At 42.4% G+C, this 25281-nt stretch overlaps 1 protein-coding gene and 1 long non-coding RNA gene across 4 annotated transcripts in view; one reads left to right on the forward strand and one right to left on the reverse strand.

The window, feature by feature from the left end:
- Positions 1–439: 439 nt before the first annotated feature.
- On the reverse strand, positions 440–19228 carry SLC10A2 (solute carrier family 10 member 2). 2 transcript variants are annotated; one of them, XM_007110030.3, is made up of 6 exons: positions 18634–19228; positions 11596–11714; positions 7311–7399; positions 5970–6145; positions 3363–3520; positions 440–818 (listed from the first exon to the last, which is right to left on the reverse strand). In XM_007110030.3, the coding sequence occupies exons 1-6, from the start codon at positions 19008–19010 to the stop codon at positions 661–663; spliced, it is 1077 nt and encodes a 358-aa protein (XP_007110092.2). In that variant the 5' UTR covers positions 19011–19228; the 3' UTR covers positions 440–660. The 2 variants fall into 2 exon arrangements, 1 of the variants encoding a protein (XP_007110092.2); XR_008618942.1 differs by lacking the exons at positions 5970–6145; positions 7311–7399; positions 11596–11714; positions 18634–19228 and having other exon boundaries at positions 440–1567; positions 3363–3808.
- Positions 19229–21945: 2717 nt separating this feature from the next.
- Positions 21946–25281, forward strand: part of LOC114487505 (uncharacterized) — a 24469-nt gene continuing 21133 nt past the window's right edge. For both annotated transcript variants that reach the window (XR_003682658.1, XR_008619007.1), the window contains exon 1: positions 21946–22352. This is a non-coding gene — a long non-coding RNA (uncharacterized lncRNA). The remainder of the gene's footprint in view (positions 22353–25281) is intronic.

Raw genomic sequence — 25281 nt, forward strand, 5'->3', positions numbered from 1 at the left:
CTAATTGACTCTCGTCTTGCATTGCAAGCAAGTTTGTGTTATCTGTGCTTTTCCATGTATTTCCCATGATCTCCCATTGAATGGAGTTCACCCACTAGAGCAGTCGAGTTTCTTCCAATACTTCTGTCTTTGTGTCTTCCACCACCTCCCTGCTCTATGTTGCCTACTGTGGGAGCTTCGTATGAACCAAATAGCTGTCATAGTAGCCAGTGTCACACAGGCAAGCCTAGAGGAAGTCTCTCTCCAGGGCTTGAAGAGCTGCCAAATTCAAGCCATTTGAAAGAATTCTGTTTTTCCTAAAAAAATCAAGTGGGCATCATTGGACCTCCACGGCAGAGCAATGCTTATACAAAACCCTTGACGAGTTATGGGCTTGATTCTAGTTTGGTTATTAAATTCTCAGTGTTTCTTATGTTGGGTTTAGTCTGAGGTTTGAGGATATTTTGGGGGCATATTCAAAGACTATATATATATTATATATATATATATATGTATATATGTATAAATATTTGTCACATTAAGGATTTGGACCACCAGTCACATGGTACCAAAACCAATACATGAATTCAATTCAAACTTAAATTTTCTCCTTAACGTTTTTTCTGCCAAATATCCCATCAAAACAAATAATTAAATATTGTTATAGCTGATGCGTGTTCTTTAGAATTTTTCTTTTTGGTCCGCTGGTGTGTGCTTTTCATCTGGTTGAAATCCTTCATTCACCTTTTGGAATGATGACTCAGGGACTGGTTCATTGCCTTTGCCCTCTGGAAGTTCCATATTGTCTTTTCTGTAATATTTCTTGTATGCTACATAGACTAGAAAACAATACACAGCAGGTTAAGCAAATTTCATAATAATAAGCTGCAAACTTACTTTGGACAGTGATTATAATCTATGTCTCAAAAAGCAGTTGGCATTTTCTGTGGGCTGGAGGCTACTTAGCGCGATCATCATTCTTAGTTCCATGATTGCCTATGGTAAGAGGGGTGACTGCACTTCAGAAGGACCTAGCACACAGTTAAGCGCTATTTGCTCACCTGATTTCTGCAGGCATCAGTACCTGTAGGTGGTACTCACCAATAACAGCAACAGCAAACATTTATTCTGTCCCTACTATCTCCCAGTTATGTACTAGTGCTCAATAATATGCTACAAGCTAAGGGGCATTGTCAGGACCTTGGTCCACTGGCCTGTGTTGGAGGTCTTGAGCTGGAATAACTGTCTCTCCCAGGCTTCACTCTCTCTTTCCTATGATGGGGGAGCCTTGGCTGATGGGTGATCAGCCTTCCTTTCTTCCATGAAGCTGCTAGTCTCTGGTGGCAGCCATTTCTCAGCATATTTTTGAGGTCAGCTCACACCTGGACAGACTGGCCTGCAGTTGATGTGTGTATGCGTGTGCTAAGTGCACATGTAGGAAGCAGTGGAGAGGGATGGTATTACCAAGCCCATGTGGTCGTTGTTTTGAGCCATGTTTTCTAATTAAGCTTTATCTATAATAAAAGTGCTATTTTGTTATCTAAATATCTGATTCTTTTTTCTTCTACTTCTCATCTGGTTCCAGAGTCTACAGGGGAAAAGAAAGTATTATTTATTGGCACCTTCAGTTTCCAATACCTCACACTTAAAATTGGTATAATAATACTGTCTATCTCATAGGGCAATTGTGAGATAAAATGGTAAAGGGCCTAGCACAGCCCTGCGAGAGTAGTACGTGCTCAGTAAACACTAACTCTTGTGATGATACACAGCTGAGAGAGACAGTAGCCTGCTTCCAAGATCTTAATATGTCAAGGTCAATACCCCCTTGGTTGGTCTCTGCCCTTCTACTAATATATTAGTTTTGAAGCCACTGAGCTATTGACTCTATTGAATTGAGCTTGTGGTTAATTATAATATCCCAACACTTTTATTATAAACTGTTTTGAGCCAGGAATCCCTCAACTTATCACTGATTTTATTTAACCAAACTATTTATTTCCCTCCCTTCCTTCTTTCCTTCCTTCTTTCCTTTCCTTGTTCCCCAAAGTATTTAGACTTCTAATCCTTACACCAAAATATGTTTCCCGGCATTGCATATCCTTGTTTTCATTCTTGCTGTTAAAACTGTGGGAAAATACAAGACCAATACTATTGCCCACTTTTCCATTATTCCTTCAGCTTATCTACTAATCCCTTTTGAATTAGTTATTTAACTAGTAAATCTATGTAATTGTCCTATCACCAATCTACTTTCTCTGGTTTGGCTAGTAGACACCACTAGTATTCTTTGGGAAAATCCCACAGTGTACCAAACTTGGTACATCTCCATCATACAGGTAAACCAGGTAATTAGGCCATGGAGCCCTCTCTCCTGTGCCAGTGATAAGTCAGTGGAACGTTTCTAATGGGTCCAGAGGGTCCTGTACTGGAAAGGAAAACTCTGCTTCGAGAATGACATTCAAGATGATAGCACGGAGAACGATTAACTCCTATGGGCCAGTTGAACATCTGTTGGAGCTAAGTGAAAAACCAAACCTCAACCTATACAAAACCGTACCTCTTGTCATTGTATCACTTAAGAGTCACATTATTTTTTCATTCACTTTCACTATACATCCTCATTAAAATGCCACTAAGCTTTAAGAGGAAGTTTCTTTATTAAACCAATCCCCCCCCTCAAAATCCCCAGAATTTGAAAATAAAGGTCAAATATGACCAGTCCTTAGAAAACAAAATATAAAGAAAAGTTTCAAGTAGGTGAAAGCCAGCAGGTGGCAGGGGCTAATGGATCAAAGCTATATGCTACATTAGAGTGAAATAAAAAATCAAGTTGGCTATTCTTAGTACTTGAAATAAAGAACATGTTTGCTTCAACTATTTCAATTGTATGGTTATTATAAAAAAATATATATATATACACACATATATGCACATACATACATGTCTTCCAATATAACTTAGCCTGATAAATATCCCTTGTATACTAATTTTCTGATAAATATCCTACATATATACTAAGCATATCAAGATGATGATTTGAGAAAAATGACCAGTTCAGGGTTCCTGGAAGCAGGTAGGAAGGCACACTAAAAAATGGTCCTAACAAGTTAATATGCTCCTTAATTACTGAGAAAAAGAAAGTCCGTGGAGAGAATCAACCTCCATTACTTTTCACTTAAAAATACCCTTTACTAGAACGTTTTGGTAAGATTATAATTTTTTTCATCAGCAGTTGGGAAGTCGTGATAATATTATGGGTGGCTTTTCCCACCTGTTGATTTCACTGTCAGAAAAGGGGAATTTAAAAATGCCATACTAGCAACTCCAGGATTTCTCAAAGAAGCACATCACAATGAAATGTGATGATCAGTGTTCCTTACGTGCTAAGAATATTGCTGCTATGATGAGCTGGAAGATGCTGTAGATGAGTGGGAAGGTGAATATGAGGTTGAGCTCCTCGGTAGTGAAGGAGAGCTGGACGATGGTGGAGCACAGCTGCGCGTTTTGCATCCCTGTTTCCAGAGCAACTGTTCGGCACCTGAAAGAAATGTTCCGAGAACCTATGTTTTCATTGGCTTGTTTGGGGTGTAGTTGTTTTGCTTTGTTATTGTATAACATTAAAAGCATATATGAACGTAGAAAACTTACCCTTACCAAAGGGGATAGCGGGGGGCGGGGAGGGATAAATTAGGAGTTTGGGATTAATAGATACACACAACTATATATAAAATAGGTAAACAGCAAGGGGACCTACTGTCTAGAACAGGGAGCTATATTCAATATCTCGTAATAACCTATAAAGGAAAAGAATCTGAAAAATAATATGCATATATGTATAACGATCACTTTGCTGTACACTTGAATCTCACACAACACTGTCAATTAAGCCTCAATTAAAAAAAATTTACTCTGGAAAAAAAGCAGTTATGAGAACAAGTACATATGTATGTGTGTATACATATATCTGTTTTTAATGTAGGTATTTATTCGCTATATAGATTTATTTATATTAAACAAATATGTAACTTATTAACATATTATTAGATAATACATTATAATATAAGTAAATGTTTTATCACTTTTTCTCTACATATGCATAGATAAAATCTTGCTCTGGTCACCCTTATGATCGTTATGATAATGAGAAGATGGACATAAACCTGTACAAAAGTTAAAAAGCTTTATGTAAACAAAAGCCGCTGTTATTGTTTTCTCCTTTTCAAGTTAAAAAAACTGGGGATTATAATATTTTCTTGTCCAGAGGCACAAGGAACACCAATTAGCTTTTTTTTTTTTTTTTTTTTGTGGTAGGCGGGCCTCTCACTGCTGTGTGTGGCCTCTCCCGTTGCGGAGCACAGGCTCCGGACGCGCAGGCTCAGCGGCCACGGCTCACGGGCCCAGCCGCTCCGCGGCATGTGGGATCCTCCCGGACCGGGGCACGAACCCGCATCCCCTGCATCGGCAGGCAGACTCTCAACCGCTGCGCCACCAGGGAAGCCCCAATTAGCTTATTTTGCCCTCTGAGCAGTGGAAGTGTTTGTGTCATCTATTTCTATATGTGCATATATACACAGAGATTATTTATATTATATTTAATATATGGATAACATTTATTAATAAGCAATATATCCTTATTAAATATAATACTGATTAAATTTATATATTTATTTATAAAATAAAATTATATGTTGAATACATATATACACATTGAAAGCAGATATATATATATGTATATGTGTGTGTATATATACAATATATATATAAAACTTAAAAAATATATCTGAAAGGAGCAGGCTCATTTATATTAATGTTCCATAAATGGCAGAGGTGGTTCATGTCACTCTTTTTAATTATGTCCTTGGTAACAGTGCAGAGCACAGAGCAGAGGCTGAGAAAACACTCAAGGTAGAGTATTTGTTATAGTTGTTTTATTGGTAAATTGGTTTTGTTCTTCTGGTTAAATCTTGATCAAAAATCTGCAAGGTGGGCATTACTGGCCCCATTCTACAGATGAGAAAATCAAAGGAAGAGTAAGTGCCTGGCGTGGGGCTCCCCCGTGGGTGAGCGGTGGGTCAGCCTCACTCACATCACACCCTTTCCACTGTCCCTGACCTCATACACGTACCAGCTCCGACACCTGCTTTTCTCTCTACCTGTTGACTCCTATGCTCTAGGCGGGGAGGAAAGCCCATACGTGCTAAAACAAGTTCTAATGTCCAGCACTTTGTGCATCATGAGTGCGTCCTGTTTCTGGCCTGAGGAGCCCTTGTGGATCACAAGGCCAACCTGGGTGCTCTGGTTGAAGTCACTTTGTTTGGAGACTAAGGACGCGTGACAATGGAAGAGGCCAGCTTGCACCGTAGGGGGAGTGGTCCAGGAGGATTTGAACAAAAAAAGAGGCAGTCAGTGTTTTCCTTCTGGGAGACTTGCATAATTTAAGGATGAATGAGTCTATATAGAATGATGTATTCAGAAATAGGGTAATGTTATTACAGGTGAGAAACTTTGAATCTGCATCAGTATGTACAGCTGTTATAGGTTGAATTGTATTTTCCCAAATGCATATGCTGAAGTCCTAACCCTCAGTACCTCAGATTGTGACCTTATTTAGAAATAGGGTCACTAAAGATACAATTAGTTAAGACAAGGTGATTCAGATGCACCCTAATTCCATAAGACTGGTGTCCTTATAAAAAGGGGAAATTTGGACACAGAGACATGCACAGAAGGAAGGCAGTGTGGACAGAAATAGCTAGAAGATGGTCATCTACCAGCCAAGGAGAGAGGCCTGGAACAGATCCCCTGTATCCCTCAGCAAGGGCCAATCCTGCTGGCATTGATTTTGGACATCTAGCCTCCAGAACTGGGAGACACATTGCTGTTGTGCAAGCCACTGTTTGTGGTGCTTTGTTACAGCAGCCCTAGCAAACAAATACAGCAGCTATTACAGGAGAAAATTCCTAGTCTGATTTACCAAGACACCATACCTGTGCCAGGACTGACCAGCTATTCTGGCCAGAAAAAACCCTAGGGAGTAACCGGCCAAGGGAAATATGGTTCCTATAATCCAGAGCTTGGGCTCGATGATCCAGGCACTCTGGTACAGTACTCCTCCGGCCACAGCTATGAAGACGATGAACAGGGCACCTGTGATGGACCCAATCTGGAAGAAAGACACAAGCAGGTGCAACAATCGTGAGTCAATGCAAATCCAAATATTCTTGTCAGAGAAGAAGCCTAAGCATCTCTTTCTCTCGGGGAAAGTGAGAATAAGTGACCTTTCTGTGTAACCCTTGCCCGATGGCCATGGTAGACCCACCAGAAACGCTGGAGCTTGTCCCACGGTTTAATTTTTAAGAAGATTAACAGGACCAGGTGAGTGTCTGTACTCAGTCAGCCTGAAGAAGATGTTCTAGTTGGAAGTTATCCTGGTCGGAGAGGAAGAAAACCCACTCCAGTAAGAACTAGAAGAGCTGCCTTCCAGATTCTACTCCCCTTGTCTGCCTGCCTTAGGCCAATCGTGAAACCTCTCTGAGCCGTAGATTTTTCATCTGCAACTGAGGATGACATCTTACCTGAGTCACATTTTATGATTGTTAGGATAATGAGAAAATGGAGATAAAATTCTGTAAAAGTTTAAAAGGCATGGGCAAACAAAACACTGTTATAGCTTTCTCCTTTTCACATTAAAAAAAAAAATTGGGGATGTTAACATTTTTTTTTCTGGTCCAGAGAAACAAAGAACACCAAGTGGCTTATTTTGCCCCCCTGAGAAGTGGAATCTCTCCATGTCTATATTTGTCTATATCATCTCTATGGTCTGTCTCCATCAGGTGGCTAGAATATAGTTGGTAAAAGGGAATGAATTGTTACTAATTATGTATATCATCATTTATATATATAGTTATATATTATTAATTTTATGTATATATAAATGTGGATATAAAATCTGCCAACTGCCAGGCACAGAACTGGCCATATAGATACAGGGATAAGAAAGATACGATTTCTTTTCTAAGACAGCTGTCTAGATATATTTTGTAATACAAACTCACGTAACAGAGATAATAGCAAAGTGCTGTCGGTGTACAGAGTAGAATAAAACCAAGAGGTGAAGTTTGAATTGGGAATCTCAAAGGGTGGATAGAAACTTGCCCTGTGGTTGGGACAGGGAAGGGCGTTCTAGAAGAGTGGGCTGCATGTCTAATAACTTGAAGACCCTCTAGAAGGGGCTTTATAATACAGTGAGAAAAACCAGTTCAGTAGATGGAGAGACCCATCAGTGCAGCTCACACTCGACCATGCTGCCTGTGGCGTGGGACCCTTACCTTAAGGATGATCTTGGCTTTATGGGGCCATCTGTGATTAACAAACATTCCAATGGAAACAGGAACAACAAGAGCCACCAAAGATATACCTAAAGGTGACAGAGGGCAATTTGATCAACAGAATACAGCACAGGAAAGAGGAAAACAAGAGTAAGCGGCCCCCCCCCCAAAAGTTTAGGATGTAGATCAGGCTCCCTTCTTGAATACACTAAATAATTTAAAAAACAACCCACTCCCCAAACTACTTCTTTACCTACTCTAGTAAATAATTCAGTATTACTGGTGGGAAATTGATAATATTGATGATATAAATCCTTTCCCTAAATCCTGGATTAATTTTTTTTAGAGTTCTTTATACTTCCAATCAATATCTTTTAGTTTCAGTTTGTCAGAATCTTGGCTTATGTGGCCTTGGGATCTTTATAGCCTAGGAAAAATACCTTTTCAAAGTATGTGTGTGTGTGTGTGTGTGTGTGTGTGTGTATTCTTGGGGTGTACAAAGATGATATTTAACATCTGTCTGTTACTTCACGGTAGTAGAAATAAAAGAAAAAAGTTCAAAATTCTCCAGGCATGCTGTAGCTAATGACTTCCGGTTAAGACTGACCTGGGTGATTCACATCTGCAGCAGAGACGTGAAAGAATAGGTTGAAAAAGCACGCTTTAAACGTTCCATGAGATAATATGTTTGTCGACCTCTCAAGTAATTATAATTCTTTGCAGGAATGTGCTCACCCAGCCAGATAAAAGAGTCATACTTCAGTTTCTCTGTGTTAAATTTACTGTTGTTCTTGTGACATGTGGTTTGTTTCTCCATGTTATTTAACACTCATTTGTCCGATGGCTGCTTTTATATAATATGGCACCACACAACTTCTAACTTATCACAGGTGGTTTCTTTTTCAAACATCCTTTTAAAGTAGTAAGAGAAAGTGGAATTGAATAATGAAATTCTGAGAGCAGATGTTGTTTGGTATTGGAGTAGATTGAACTAGGACTGGGAAATGGATTCTAGATTCCAGGGCTGTAAATATCAATTTAAAATGAATATAATAGTGAGGAAAACATAATGTCTTTGTAGCCTTCTGGCCCTCCTGGTGATATAAAGGTCTGCAATTACTTTTTCTCAGAAATTACTCAATGGGATTAAGTAATAGCTAAGGGTACCAAGAGCAGGAAAAGAAAAAAAAATTTAGGGATGAAAGAGTAAGGAGAAAATGGTGGAATAAAGGAAATGAAAAAGGTCACTGATGGATGTACTGGTCAGAGCCCCTAGAAAAATCCCCTTTGGGTATCCTTACATCCTGCTAGTTTGGGAGGAGACTTCCTCCTCTGGGTGTCCAGACTATTCCCTAAATGGATGTTTGTAGGCCTTAAAGGAAAGCCGTCTTGATACAAATTGGTTGCACTGCGGTCGCTTAAATCTGGGTGCCAATACTGTGATTGGAACGTGAGTGTGGTTAGGTTTTGGTAATGTATTTGTCATGTGTTGGATCTGTGCAAAGGCAGCCCAGCCCTTGTTCGGCCCTCTGCTGAGTCTTAATCTCTTGGGGGCAGCCCAAGGCTACCAGATAAACACACAAGCAGGGGACCAGTGGCCAAAGGTAATGGCAGAATTGCATTTCCCCTCTTGACCAGACGAGACCGGATAAAGATTTTCCGAGACTCGAAGTTGGCTGGAAAAGGCACTCTTTGCCCTTCATTCCACTCAGAGTGTGTGACTCCCACCTGGAATTCTTTACTCTCCAGAGGCCTAGAGATTGGTGTTTCTTATTCCCCATGTGCCTGATCTCTCTGTGGCGAATGCCTGTCCATTGAGACGAGAGAGCAGCTCTTACAGTTGCACTGTTCGAACCATAGCTTGGTCTTTAATCAAGTTAACCCGGCAGGTACAGGAGGGAAGAAAGGGACAAAGAAAAAAGAAGAAAAGCAAGTGGGCAACAGAGTCACGGGGTAGAACTTGGAGCCAGACAGACTCGGAGCTGAACCTTATTTGCAAACTGTGAGAACCATGTGAATCATTTAAGCCTCCCAGTCTCGTTTGTGAAGTTTGTGAGGTGGGTAGAATTATGTCTAATGCATGCTGCTGTTGTGAGAATCAGATGGGGAAGTGGATACACGGGTTGTGGTCCTAGACATGCCGGGAATGGAAGAGGTGGCACGGGAGCTTTCTGCAGTGTTTGCAGTGGTACCAGCTGCACAAGCTACCTCCCTCCTCCATCCAGATGTCACCATCTGAAGGGGCCCAGGGGGTGTTTATTGAATCATCAGAACGTGGTGAGCACCGTACGGAAACTGGGCCCAATAGGCCGGCCGACGGAGCAGAGTGCAGAGCAGGCCAAGGGTTATTTCCAGCTCCCTGGTCATCTTGGACACATTAAACACAAACCTCGAGCCTTACTTAATTGCCTCATTGAAAAAGTATCGAAAACATCTTGTGCATTAATCAGGTTGTGTGTTTTCTACATTAAAGGGTAGCAAGAAGGTTAGGTTGGGAAAAGGACAAGGACAAAATGGTGAATAAGCAGAGTTAATACTTTTGTTTTTTCAAACTCTCATTTTAAAACTTTTTATCTTTTCCTCTTCATTTCTCTCCCCTTCTGTTTTCTGCTTTCTTTTCTTTTTGCCCTTTATGCCTTGTAGGATGAACTTGTCCTCCTTTCAGGTACTAATGACTCACTTTCTCTTCCTTTCAAAATTTATTCACGTTGAAGAAGGTACTATCAGTCTTTCACACTGTGGTTAGAATTTCCCAATATTGCCATGGGGCATTCTCCAGGAGGGAATGACTATCAAGAGGAGAATATTTTAAGGCTTAAATTGTTTTCTTAAACAACAAATAATATAGAATTAAAACTCCTCGTTCAGCAGACACATTCTGTGAGAAGCCTACAGTGCACACCACTCAAGCAAACTGCACTCTTTTCCTTGAAGGAAGGTGTCCTCCCAGGGAGCAGACTGAGAGTTGAGCAGCATAAGGCACAGGCAGGTGGCTGTACAGGGTCACCCTAAAGCCTGCTTGCAGGAGATGACATCTGATAGGAAGGAGTTCCCTGGGGTCTGTAGAAGGACCACATGAGGAGAAATCCCATACTGAACAAGGTGTGCCGAAAAGGACCACTTTTTGTACGTTTGGGGAGGATGTCTAATGGCCATGGTAGGAACAGAGTGGAGTCTGTCTGAAAATATTGCAATACAGATTGTCCCCCATGAGTGTTCCAAAGTTTGTTCTAACTCAGTTGTGTAGACCCGAATCATGTTTTTATCACAGAAACAATTTTTCTTAGAAGTGGAAGCCATCCAGTCCAGCTTCCCATGTCAACAGGAATCCTGTTTACAAACATCTTTCTGAGGCACCGTTCAGTCTTTGCTCACATGTTCCCTTCCACAGGACCCCTGCGCCTCTTTGAGGCAGCCCATCAGGGAGACACTGGTCTGCAAGGTCAGCTGAAAAAAGACTATTTAGCATGTCAAGTAGTTGGCCATTGGTACTGAGGTACTAGTTCACCTACATCTCATCTTTGATGACTGTGGTTCTAGCGGATGCCTGGTTTGGGTAGACCAGGAACTATCTTGTCCTGCCCTTGACCCCATGTTCCACCCATGACTTAATCTCCCACCAGTATTTGTTCTCCCAGAAACAGGAAATAAAGCCCTTTGGGGCTGGGGGTGACCATCTGGGAGCTGAGTGGAGACAGAGTTATAACTTGCACATTTGACTCCCAGGGCCTGGTACACAAGCTGGGCCAGTAGATCAACTTCTGAATCACGACGTGGTTCCCAGTGGAGGGTTATAAATAGTGTGTTTCTCATGGAACTCACTATTTATGTGTGGAGGGTTCTCATGGCCATTGCTTACTGGGTGCCCTATTTTGAAATCATAAATAGAATGCTTTTTGTATTCGTTCAATATGAGTGTTCCGGAGCGCCCTGGACCAGTTGCGCCCTGGGATAAGGGAAGGACAGAGCCTCCTGCGTCGGCAGCCCCAGCCTCCTCATGTCCACACGGCTGTGCACGGGGGTCCGTTCCGTCAGCCCCTCCCTGGTGATTTCAGTGGAGGACAAAACCAGTTCTCCCACGGCGTCAAGCTCTGGAATTCACACTGGGCGGCCAATCCTCATTCAAACGCAGGCGAGACTTGTCCTGAAACCCTAACTGGGCACAAAGGACTGCTGGTGCAAGAAGTAAGGTCTAGCTGGGTCTGAGGCTGGCCTGAGGATCTACCCAGGGGCAAGCAGAGGGGAGGAGGGCCGGGGTAAGCAATCTGGTGGAGGAATGACTTACCTATTTTATCATAGGGAATTATGATCTTCCCGGAGTCGACCCACATTTTGGTGTAGATTAAGAGGCACAGCGGCATCATCCCCAGGGCAAGCAGCGTGGAGCATGTGGTCATGCTGATGCTGAAAGGAAACGGGCAGGGTGATATAGCCACCTGGGTTTTCTGCGGGCAGAGGTTGTGCCATTTTTCAGTGCGTGATTAGAAAGTCCTGCCAAAGGCCCTCCGCCAGCAGCGCCATCCGGTCCGATGGACAGAGATGCACACGTACCCTGGTCTGTGCAGGGCCACGCCGGGGGCAAGATGGTGACATCCGTATTTCGTGTCTTTCTACTTGGTCTTGTGCCACCCCTCCCTCCCCATTGGTTCTCAAGGATCAGAGAAGATACTTTGTGACTGTATAAACTCATTGTTACACAAGGTACAAGGCGCTTGGACATGCCACCCTTCGAACCTCCAATCAGAGAACAGCAAACACATTTATAGCCACCAAGACATCAGGGGCTTTGCTGTGTCTGCTCGGGATGAGACGGGCCTCCGTGGCCCCTGGAGGAGAATGCACATCCCAGGGAGGAAGCCTCAATGTCTTTCCTTAAAGCAGACAAATTATTCCCCTAATGCCCGAAGCTTGAGAGACGGAGAGGAAGCTGACTTCAAAAGCCAAGGAAAACATGCAAAGCAGGCAGGGTGGGCCTGGCTTCTAGTTCTGCTAAGAAATTTAGCAGATGGTGTTCAGCAGCACCAGGGTCTGGCAGTGTTCCTCCTGAAGCAGCAGTGTCTGAGTGAGTGGACGTGGTTGAATAAGTGGGCTTTGGCCTTGGAGGAGAAGGGTATGGAATGATGCTAGTTTTAGCGCTACTGCAGCGGATGGAGGAGAGGTTTTGGGTAGCGGGTCTTTTGGTCCCTGAAAAGTGCCCTGTGTATGGGGGCGTATTCTCTTCCTGGGAAAGAGAGCCCTTAAACGGCTGGGCCAGACACCGGCTGGCTTGGAAGCAGGCATGGCCACGTTTATGACTATGGGTGATTTACTTGACTTCCCTTTGCCAGTTTCCTTGTCTGTGAAACGAAGATCATAATCATCACTACCTCATAGGCTGTGAGGACGAAGGGACCCGATGAGTCCAGTACTTAGAATAATGCCAGGCGCTCATGAAAAGCCAGTTAACTCTAACCCTAACCCTAACCCTATCCAGCCATTGTGTGTGTGTGTGTGTGTGTGTGTGTGTGTGTGTGTGTTGTGTTTCAGCATAATACAGAATCAGGAAACTGGAGAGATTTTTCTGAAAGGCCCTTTCTCTAATAGCCATAGCACTGAGACTCTCAGAGTAGTAAGTTCTTAAAGGAATTATATATGGACTTCAAGGAAATATTAAGTTATTTACAACATCTGCCTCCCCTCCGGAAAAACAACCCCAAACCACAAACCACCCTACACATTGCTAAGGAAAACAGCTGGAGGTGAGGAAGTTCGTTTCATTGCATCTAACTAAGCAGTTTTGGCAAAATAAAGGATGGGGCAGTGTTTATCAGGGGGCTTACCTTGCGTAATAATCATTTTTTAAAAAAACAGAATGAAGGCGCTTAAGACATGTTTAAAGGATTTAGAAAAAAATACTTGTCTTAGTAGAGCTAAAATTGTGTAACAATAACCAGTGCTGGGGATGTATGTAAAGCATTTCCAAGAAGTTCGATCTGTTATGGTGACACGTTAACTTAATTTAGATACGCAGTAGGATGCTAAAGGCAGAGTTCCACACCAGAAGAATAAGTTAATTTGTTACAAATAGTGCTTTGTCCTACTTACAAGTAAGATCCTGGAGTTTGATTTTCCCCTCTCTCTCTTCCTTTGCCATGCTCTTTTTCATCTTTTATTTAAAGAAATAAATTAGGATGGATTTAAAGTTATCCCCATAATAAAATTACTTTTATCCCAGTGCATCCACTGTGCTTTCCAGAGTGGAGATGATGGGATGGGGGTGGGGAAGGGGGCAGTGTTCATTACCTGGATCACAATGAAGAGAAGGCTGACCATTTTTTGTTTTTTTTTTTTAGTATATGTGCTGCCGAAGCAAGCACCATTTTTTGTTTTAAACCAAAGGGGGCAGTGTTTATTACCTGGATCACAATGAAAAGAAAGGTGACCCTTTTTTTTTTTTTTTTTTTTTAGTATATGTGCTGCCGAAGCAAGCACCATTTTTTGTTTTAAACCATGAGAACAACTTTTAGAAGGAAGTCTGTTTCTCCCCTTGTTTTTCTTTCAAATTTCCTTCTGAAAGCTTCAATTCTGACTCACTGCTAAGGCAATTTATGAAGTTGTGTCCTGGCTTGAGTTTGGCAAGAATGGTTTCTTAAAGGCCACGAGAAGCGACAAAACAGGAGTTGGAGAAGGGAATGGTTTAGATTTAGTGGCCGCCTTGACCATGAGATGCTGCAGAGAGGCAAGAGAAAAGATGGCCAGAACCACTCGAAGCGAGATGAAAACCAACTCCGATAAACGATTTTAAGGAACAATGCAGGAGGATAAATTAGCAAGGAAAAAATCATTTTACGTAAAAAATGTGAAGTTCTACAAAGAGCAAAGAGGTCAACAATTGAAATACTATATCCTGCATTTATATTGGAATACGAGAAAACATCAGAAAAAAAATCTCTTGGTTTAAATTCTTGCCTTAGTCCTATTCATTGCCAGGGAGAATTTTTTTCCTTCTTTTTTCTTTTTGGAATTAAGAGGAAGCGATAAATGAGAATTCGGTGAATGTCGAGGAATTGGTGAAGTCAGAGGTAAGGAACGCAAAGATTATAATCATCTTAGAAACGCAACGCCGAGCTTGAAAGATCAAAAGAAGTGGATACAGGTGGGGTTAGAAGGTGGAGATATGGTGATTGATAGAAATAGTGTTGAACAGAGGTTAAGAGTCTGGACAGGGATAAGTGAATAGGTCTGGATTCCGATTCTGACTCTCACGTGTACTGACTATGACCTCTGTCAAGGGTAGGAGCCTTCATTTTATCATCTATTAAATGCAGAAAATAATAGTACTAACCTCAGAGGATTAGTTCGAGGATGAAAATACACCTAGAGTACTTATACTCTGAGTGGCTGCTAACATTGTCTACTAAATGTTAGCTAGTAAATAAAAAGAAATGCTGCAGAGCAAAACAAAGCTTGGTTCCTCTGAGGGAAAATAAAGGGGAATTCAAATAGTGTTGGATTAATTCTTAGATTAGAGAGGAGCTGGACATTTGTGTCATTGAAATGGGAAGAACTGCTTTGAATTTGTGATAAGCCAGAGGGTCAGGGATTTCGAACAACTAAAATAACAGTGAACACAAAGTTGGAAGATGAAAAATATAACAACGTTTGGCAAAAGAACAAAGGTTGTAGTAGGAAAACTTAGAAACTCTTAAATCTAGAAAATAATCAAAGGGAGTGTAGACAGTGCATAGCAGTGAAGGAATTAGGGGAAACTGAAGAAAGGATGCATAGGCAGGGATTCCCCAAAGAAGAAGTCAGAGAAAGGAAAATGGATTCCACATATAAGCGATATCATATGATATTTGTCTTTCAGTGTCTGACTTACTTCACTCAGTATGATGATCTCTAGAAAGGATTCAAATGAACTTATTTACAAAAAAGAAGTAGAGTCATGGATGTAGAAAACAAACTTAGGGTTACCAGGGGTTAAGGGGTTGGGGAGGGATAAATTGGGAGATTGGGACTGACATATCCACACGAGTATATATAAAATAGATAACTAGTAGGGACCTACTGTGTAGTACAGGGAACTCCACTCAATACTCTGTACGGGGAAAAGAATCCAAAAAAAAAATGTGGGTATATGTGTAGGTATAACTGATTCGCTTTGCTGTACACCTTAAACTAACACAACCTTGTAAATCAACTCTACTCCAACAAAAATTTAAAAAATTAAAGAAAGGAAAATAGGAAGGAAAATCCTTGTGTGGTATGACTGAGGCCATTGCTAAAGAAAGGAAAGATTAAAAAATGGGGAGTCTTTGGGTATACAGCAGACACAAGGGGGTGGAAGTCTCTGTGTTTGTTCCCTAAACTGTGGGCCACCAGAAGATTCACCTGAGAGCGCCACCTTCATTTTTCCCTGAGGCGTTTTGTTTTGTTCATGACGCACTCGCGGCAGCGCTAGAACAGGTGAAAATACTCGTTCACTGATCAGATTCCCACAGCAACTTTCTAGGCTGGAGTGGTCTGAGAAGGAGCTGAAATATTCCTTGCTGTATCACAATGAGCAAGGATTCCATTAGCAAGGTCTGCTTTTTTTGCTATTTGTGTGTGTGTGTGTGTGTGTGTGTGTGTGTTTAAGTCACCAGAGACTGCAGAATGCAATGGTTTCCCAGGTTTTGGAAGAGATGACAGCATGAAGGGGAGATGATTTGGTTTCTCCCAGGAACCACATCCAGGAAGTTAAAGCCAGGTGGAGTTGTTCTGCCGGTGTTATATGGTATCTGCTCAACTAGCGCAGACACCTGTTGGTATAAAACAGTCATATCTTGGCTGCCATTGCTAGAGTTCAAGTGGAAATGGAGAAGGTAAAGTTCCAAGAGGACAGAATCGGAAATACAAAGGGTAGATAGAATTGTATCTACATAAATGATCATGAGACTAGTTACACACTGCTCACTCCAGAAGAATAAAAAGTGTTGGAAAACTGTTTCCCAATAGCTGAGGTGTCACTTTCTTAATTTGCTCTGAAGAAATAGTTCAGCAGTTTTTCCTCTAACATATGCAATGCATAATGTCCTCATCTTCCTGGTGGCATAGTTTATTAACCTCCTTTCAGTGATCATGGGTTATCATTATTACTTGTTCCATTAAAATATGGTGATGTCTTCTGGGTGATATGCTTACAGAGCTGTGTGTCACTAAAGTAGTGATGCAGAGCTGCTGTGCTTTCTGACTTATCTTCTTTGCTTTGGAGGCATTTTGATCTTTTCATTTGCAGTCAGGCTTTTGGGGCCACTGGCTGCTGTGGAGCATAGGCCTGCCCCTTCTAACAACTTGCCCCACCCCACTTCTTGTTTCTCATCCTCTGTGCTGGGAAAAACTTTTAGAGCTTTACAGTTGGGAGAGTAAGTGGGTCCTGTGTGAGGAACGTCTGTGAGATGAAGTATGATTTACTTTGCATGTGCAGAGTCTTTCATTGGGTCTTGTTTGAGTTCCGGATAGGTGAAGTTGCTAGAGAGGTGATGACTGCACTGGATGTGTGCTGGTGTTGTTCACAAGACAAGGGAGATCTGTGGAGTGCACACTTTCTAGAATGAAAATTAACAATTTTCAATGCCACGTGTCCCATCAGAGGACTTGCCGAAGGATTCATCTATACTGATTCAGCTGGGGGTTTTCCACCAAGGTTTCAAATTCTAATTCTGGTTCTTATTTCTTAATATTTTTGTTTCTTACAGGAATTGTTATGCGAGGGAGATAAGATTACATAATCATCTCCTGTTTCCAGAGAAATGAGATTTCCTTAAAACCACGGGAAAGTGTAACTTAGAGTTTGTAGGTTGGGTTTTTACAGTTTCAGCCCCCAGAAGGGAACCTGCCCCAGTAGCTGCTCAACTCAGCATCACACACTTTTCTGTCGTACAGAATGATGACACGTGTGGCATTTCGTGGAGGTCCAAGGCTCTTCTGTTTTGTTAAAAAGTTACAAATATTATGTAAAAGCTGTTTGGTGGCAAAGTCCTATATTCAGTTCAGTTCACTCCCCGCAACTGGTCTGTAGAATTCTCACCTCTGTGCCTTCAGCCAGGTCACACCAAGTTGAAATCTAACAAGGCCTTATCGCTATGAGGTGGTTCACAGATTAACTAAACCTGAAGAGCACTTGCCTTCCTTTGTTCCTCACAGGACTTTCCTTAGAAAAAAATCTATTGCAAGGAAGAGATGGTACTTCCTGATGTGAAAGAGATGTCACGTGAAACCATATCGTTTGTGTGGCTTTTCTAAGGCTCCTGGAGAGATCCTCAGCAGCCGGGCTCAGGTGGCAGGCTTCCAGTTGCCCACTAGGCACTGGATCAACCTGGAATCCAGTCTGACATTTTGCTCTGGTTACATTTCTACACATGAGATTCTTGCTTCTGAGTGTTATAACGTGATGCACAGAGCCCACTGCCTACTGTACAGTATTTAATAAGCACTCGTTACACTGACACCTGGCTGGTTTGCAGAAAGGCATACCTTTCACAGGAAATGAGGAATGGTGAGGGAACAAAAAGACATTTGTCTATTCAACTTGCAGCATTAAAATTCTTGGTGTCCTTGCATGACTGCTTTGTCTTATTCCTATTAGTTTTTTTTTTTTTTTTCCAGTGCTAGTTCAGACTGGCACAGGATGAATTGGGCAAACATTGCAATTTAGATTACTCTTGTGGGAAGCAGAGAGACCATTTTCTGTTCATTTTATAGGAAGGTAAGCATAATTTTTAAAAAGCTGTTGTAGTGGTTTTCTTTTTTCTTTTCTTTTTTTTTGTTTAATGCCAGTAGAAGTGAAGCAAATGTACAAAATCTTTCTTACACCTTATACCAAGAAAAAGCTTGTCCAAAAAACTGGCTGTGCTTGGTCATTGTTTCATCCTAGGGTCTAACTTTTAATGAACAATTTAGTTTCACGATTGCATTCAAAGCCCCTCATCACCACAAAGAAAGTGGTTTTTTGTGTTTTTTTTTTTTTGTTTTTTTTTTCTGATACCAACAAGGAAAACTTTCTCAGCTGCAGCTTGTGGCTTGGAAAGGATTTCTTTTTTGAAAAACTTTGACTCTTTTCCCGAAGAGAAACAGCAATTATACAACTCCTTGTTAACTGAGTTAGATTTTAAAACACAAACACAAAATTCGCAGAGCTAAGCAGCTGCATAGGAAGGCGAGTCCAGGCATTTCGTCTCCTGTTTCAATTCTTAGCTGGACCCTAGATCAATGGCAGATCAGACGGACATTCACAACGCCCTAGGCTTCTGAGAAGATTAATTCAATGTGATTGCGGTACCGGGAGGTTTAGATATCTTACCTCAGGTCCATGTCGCCATCAGCCCAATAGGCCAAGATGTTGGAGGTGGTTCCTCCCGGACAGCAGCCCATGATGAGTACCACTACGGCTTGAATGGGGAGGATGTCAAAGGTCACTGAGAGGACGAATCCCGTGAGGGGCATTATTCCAAACTGACAGAGGAAGCCAACACATATGCCCCACGGCCGCTTTACGTGCCCTAGGAATTTCTTGGTTTCCACATTGCATCCCATGGAGAACATCACCAGAGACAACAGGATGGTTAAGACCGTGCTCAGGACCACACTTAGAGTGGTGTTGAAATCTTCTTCTGGCACCACACAGGACGTGCCATTGCAAACTGTTGCATTGGCCAAACAGACGGTTGAATTATTCATTGCTGGCTTTTCTGCTCGAACGCTCTCAGAAGTCCACAGAAGCACTCGTCCTCTACCCCTCACTAGATAAGTACTGTCTACTCCAACTGCGTCGCACTTTTAAACCCTTCCCTTTTTAAACATATGTCACCTGGCGTCTCCTTCAAAAGCCTCCTCAGAGAGGCAATAAAAAACAATAAATGCTAGTATGTCAGTTTCGAGAGGTAACCTTACAGCACAGCGCACATTATGAACCATAAAAGTCCTGCCAAGTTACTGGTCCAGACAGAGAATTCTAATTAATCATTTATTGACATGATAATGAACTGTGCCGTATAAAAAGAGCTGTGTTAATGTTTAATGCTGGGAAGCTTTGTTCAATAATCTCAGTTAAATGACGCTTAAAATCAGCTCAGACTATTACAGAACATTTTAGGGGTTAAGCTGCAGGAAAGCATCTCCTTGCAATGGGGGCGATTGGGTCCTGAGAAGTCCAGTGCCTTGTGACAAATCAAATTGCCGATTAGTATCAAACTCTGAGCTGGAACCCAGACCATCAGTTTCCTCCCCTACTGGTTTTCCTACTGTGTTATTCTGTCTGTGTGTATTGGTCTATAGTGTGCATAAAGAATATTTACGTTTGAGAAACCTGTAGGGTCTTGCTTGATGCAAACCTATGGGAGAGTAACATGCAGGAGGGTAGGATGTTTTCTGTTCTGTCTGGTGGGAAGGCGGCCAGGAAAGCCCCCGTCAGTTACTCACACACACAATTATGTATGTGTTGCCATGGTAACAAAGTGCTTCATAGCAGGAGACAATACAATTATTTGGAGGGGCGAACCTCAGAGGATTAGGTCAAAGTGATGGGAGCTCTTTGTGCTTGACATCAGGAATGGAAATTAGAAATTTTGGGGGGGGGGCGGAATCTGAGGTTCCAAGGGAGGTTGATTTCTGTGCCTGTCAAGTGGTCAAACTTATTATGAGCAGAAAGCTGTCCTCAGTGCATAGGGAAGATAAAAAAGAAGTAGAGGAGAGATTCTTCCTATTCTTAGGAGTTTATAATCCAATTTTGGGGTCAGGATGTGGCATAAGAATAAAATTGAATATTTGGATCAAGATTCACAATTTATAGGAGAGGGTCTAGTTTATTATTCAGTGTCACCACCTTGAATAGGGTTATAGCATCCCCATTTTACAGATGAGGACTTGAGAGTCTAGGAAATGAAGTGCTTTATTCGAGGTGACCCAGCAGATGACTGGAAATACTGAAACTCAGTCTGGCTTGGAGGCAGTTGAGAGAAATACCTTAGAAAAGAGCTTCTCCAGACTCAGCGCGCTCACAGCTCCGGGGGGGCGGGGGGGTGTCTTGTTAAAATGCAGATTCTGAATCTGGAAGTCTGGGGCGGGCCTCAGGCATCCGCATTTCCGACAAGCTCACGGCTCACGGTGATGATGCTGATCCAGGGGCCACACTGGTCTCAGAATACTGACATCAGGGTGACCCTAACTGCACCCAAGCTGGTAAAAATGGAATCTACGGGTCACTGAAGAACTTACTGAAAACAGCGTTTGCAGAGCAACTTGATGCGCGAAATTAAACTTTTCCATAACTTGAATGAACATGAGCTATGGGCAGCAGGGGGGCCACCAAGCAAAGGAGCCAACGGAGCCCAAAGCCTCAGCCCCTGGGGTCCCTGCCGATGGCCTCTTCATCTTGGATTGAGCTGCTGGGAGAACCTCGAGCCCCGTCCTCAAAGGGTGACAGTGACGCTCTCAGTCCCTGGCGCAGTCCCCTGTCCCGGGGGAGCTCTTCATCAGCTCCCTTCCCCAGACGGGCGGGCTGCCATCAGCTCTGCCTGGCTGCTTGCCAGGTCCTGGAGACCCTCTGTCTGTCCCATCACCCTTCCCACTCCCACAGCTAAATGATTAGCCAGCTCATCCCCGTCAGGGCTCCCTTCCCACTCCCAGGCCTGGAATGACTTGGCCCTGCCCTGCTGGCTGGCTCCAGGCACCTCCTGATCTCTGAGCCACTTCCCGGCTCACGGGCCGGCCAGCCAAGGGCGCGTGAGCTGAGCGCGTCCCCTGCCGCTGCACCTTGGCACCTGCGCTGCTGGCTCTTCTCCAGCCAAGCTTGGGGGGCGGTGGGGCAGCCTGGTGCAGAGCTGCAGAATCGCGCACTTGACACACACATACCCAGGGTCCGTCAGCCTTCCAAGCAGCTGCCCTTCTCTGACCTCCAGCATCACCCGACAGGCCGAAAGCTAGCCCGGGCCCTGCCCGCAAACAGCCTCTTTTTACTTCACTGGGTCTGGTCTGGAAAGGGAAATTGTGGTCCTGTCGGGTGCGGTGAAGGATTAGGATTTTTCGCGGGAAGGGCTTCATGTTCCGGCCGTGCCTGGAGTTGCCAGGCGAGAGCCGGCCGAGCCTCTGGCGGGCAGGAGAGAAAGTGAAGGGAGACAGAGAGAGCGTGATCCGAGCAAAGCTCTTCTCAGATTTCAGATGACTTGCTAAGGGGATTTGCGGCTCCCAGGGGCAGAATGCTTTGCAGATAGACAACTTGCAAATGAGCAGTCTGTTTGACTAGACGGAGTGCTACAATTCTGGTTGAAAAAGATGTGCCGACGCATTTCTAATTTTCACATTGTTTTTACATAAATTTGCACATTAAGGCTCGAGAGGCCTTCTATTCAAGTAGCAGCGGAGAGATTCACAATTAATTAATACCCTGAACTTCAGCTGCATTCAAATTCAGGCATCAGACCAGGATGAATAGGAAAGATCTAAATAAGAAAAAATCATTTGCTTTAATTACGACACAGAATCAGGGAACAGAGGCACACCTGAGTGGGCCTTCAGGAGGCTGGGGCTTGATGTCCACTGTTGTCATCTTTTTCAATCTTTTCTGCTCAGTTTCTTCATGCCCTGGGCTCAGCTATAGGCAGTCTTCAAGAAACCAGCAGCAGATTTCTGTTCCTAGCTCCCTGGGTGGAGAAACCAAGGGCTGTGAGTCAACTCGACAGCTCAGGCTTCCCTCTGGTTCTGGTGTATCGCTCCGGAGAAAGGAGGATGTAATAGCTTTTCAGGGTGTTTGCTCTGAAGTTCATATGATAAAGGATGAGCTTTCTGTTTTCTATTGTGTTTCGTCAGGGATGGCTCTATTCAGACCAACAGTCTTTTGGGACTTGAGAGATTCCGGAGAACTGTTCTCTCTGACTGAAATGACCTTCCTCTCTCCTTTCTCCCATCCTTTTGCGGAACCTGCAAGTCCACAATTAGAGTTATTATTTGGAGTCTCCAAGGACGCTCTCTGAGGCAAAAATACCCTGGGGAGAAGAGCCCATGAACGACTAGCTGTCCATGCATGTGAGTTGCATTAAAGGAACAAACCAGCAAAGTATCGGTGAGAGGAAAGTAGCATGAAGGGTTTAGAATTTACTGAATGTGAAAAGCACTGGACTTGGAATCAGAAGATCTGAGTTCTAGGTCTTCTTCTGTGGGAAACACTGGGCCGACTCTTAAGGCTTTTATGAATGAATGTGAAGGCCTTATTAAAAGTCTGGAGGAGGTGCAACCATTTTCAAAAACGATTAAAGCTAAATTATACACATGGGCTCTGACCCAGTCATTCCAGTCCCAGGTAAAGACCTAAACAGATGCATAAATTGAGTTCCTTGAAAGACATGAACTAGAATGTTCATGGTAGCCCTATTCATAATAGCTCCAAACTGGAAACTATTCAAGAGTCCATCAGGAGTAGAATGGGTACATAAATTGTGATCTATTTGCACAATGTAATTTTGTACATCAATTAGGATGGGTGGTCTACCATGACAAGGTTAATGTTGAGTGAAAGGGACCAGACTCACAAGAGCCCATACAAAAACAGGCAGCGCTAATCTATGGTGTTAGAGGTCAGGATGGTATTACCCTTGGATGCAGGAGAAAAGAGACTGAAGACGTCAGAAGTATGCCATACTTCCATAGGAGGTTAAAAATAACAATGCTTCTGTCCTGGTAGGAACAGCCTGGGAGGAGATATATGTCCTGTCCTAGGGAAGTCAAGTGACAGAAAATAACACTAGACTTGAGATGATTTCGTGTGAGAATAAGGCAGGGGGTAGAAGTGGGGGGTCTGGGGAGGATCAAGATTAGGAGGGAGGTAGAGAGATGGATATTTTGCTTTTACCATTTAACAAGGATTGGTTCTATTAACCATCCTACGGTTACTAACTAACTAACTATGACTTAGTAATTTTGTGGTGATCAATTAAACATTTTCTAAATGTCTAAAACATTAATCTCTGTGAATCTTTAATAAAGTACTTTTGGGTTAATCAATTCTAGATAAACCTCCAAGCAAATCCTCTTTATAGAAGGCAATACTTCTGTCCTTTTTGCTTCCTCAGTGACCCATAATATTTTTTTAAAAATTTATTTTATTGAAGTTTAGTTGATTTACAATGTTGTGTTAGTTTTTGGTGTACAGCACAGTGATTCAGTTATACACACACACACACATATACATATATATTTTTTCAGATTCTTTTTTGTTATAGGTTATGGAAAAATATTGAGAGTTCCCTGTGCTATACAGTGAGTCCTTGTTTGTTATCTATTTTATATATAGTAGTGTGTGTATGTGTTAACCCCAAACTCCTAATTTATCCCTCCCCCACCCCCTTTCCCCTTTGGTAACCATAAGTTTGTTTTCTGGGTCATGTCCTCTCTTATTACGAGGATGACCATCGCTATTTCTTGGGTATGCTTTTTAGTTTTTAATGGTTCAAACCTGCAAACATTTTTATACAAATACAGCTAATCGCACACTGCAACCCACACAATGATTTCAAAGTGGTACTAAACTTGAAAGTTGACACTATCTTTAAAAAAAATGGAGAACTTGTGTTACTACCTGAGCCAGATTCTCTGAGAATCTTCAACCATGTGATCACATCATCAAGAGCTGGTGGAAACGTAGATGTGTAATTTCAAGGAATGAATTCATAATCTCAGCTCTTCAATCATTTACTCCCTGTAAATTTTTATACCATCAATAGGTTAAGTGAAATTTGGCTTCTTAGAGAGGGTCACCAGGGTCTTAAATTATTCAGTTATCATCTGTCAAGTTTGGAACAGTAAGATCATGACATTGTAACATAGAATAATAGTCTATCTCCTTGTAAGGAAGGTATTATCACCCCCAATTTACAGATGAAGTAACTGAGACTCAGAGGAAGTAAGCCTTCCTTATGCTCAGATCACACAAGCAGATGTGGAAGACCTGGGAGTATCAGCTCCTTTTTTTTTTTTTCAATAGATCTTTATGGGAGTATAATTGCTTCTCAATACTGTGTTAGTTTCTGTTGTACACCAAAGTGAATCAGCCATATGCATACATATGTCCCCATAGCTCCTCCCTCTTGAGCCTCCCTCCCTCCTCCCTATCCCACCCCTCTATGTCATCGCAAGGCACCGAGCTGATTTCCCTGTGCTATACCCTGTGCTATGCTGCTTTCCACTAGCTAACTATTTTACATTTGGTAATGTATACATGTCAACGCGACTCTCACTTTGCCCCAACTTCCCTCTCCCACCCCATGTCCTCAAGTCCATTCTCTATGTCTACATCTTTATTCCTGCCCTGCAACTAGGTTCATCAGTACCATTTTTTTTTTTTAGATTCCATATATATGTGTTAAAATACGGTGTTTGTTTTTATCTTTCTGACTTACCTTACTCTGTATGACAGACTCTAGGTCCATCCACCTCACTACAAATAACTCAACTTCATTTCTTTTTATGGCTGAGTAATATTCTATTGTATATATGTTTCACATCTGTCGATGGACATTTAAGTTGGTTCCATGTCCTGGCTATTGTAATAGTGCTGCAATGAACATAGTGGTACATGTCTCCTTTTGAATTATGGTTTTCTCAGGGTATATGCCCAGTAGTGGGATTGCTGGGTCATATGGTAGCTCTATTTTTAGATTTTTAAGGAACTTCCATACTGTTTTCCATAATGGTTGTATCAATTTACATTCCTACCAAAGGTGCAGGAGAGTTCCCTTTTCACCACACCCTCTCCAGCATTTATTGTTTCTAGATTTTTTTGATAATGGCCATTCTGACTGGTGTGAGGTGATACCTCACTGTAGTTTTGATTTGCATTTCTCTAATAATTAGTGATGCTGAGCATCTTTTCATGTGCCTCTTGGCCATCTGTATGTCTTCTTTGGTGAAATGTCTATTTAGGTCTTCCACCTATTTTTTGATTGGGTTGTTTGGTTTG

The sequence above is a fragment of the Physeter macrocephalus genome, chromosome 13 (genome assembly GCF_002837175.3).
Source record: "Physeter macrocephalus isolate SW-GA chromosome 13, ASM283717v5, whole genome shotgun sequence".
Lineage (NCBI taxonomy): Eukaryota > Metazoa > Chordata > Mammalia > Artiodactyla > Physeteridae > Physeter > Physeter macrocephalus.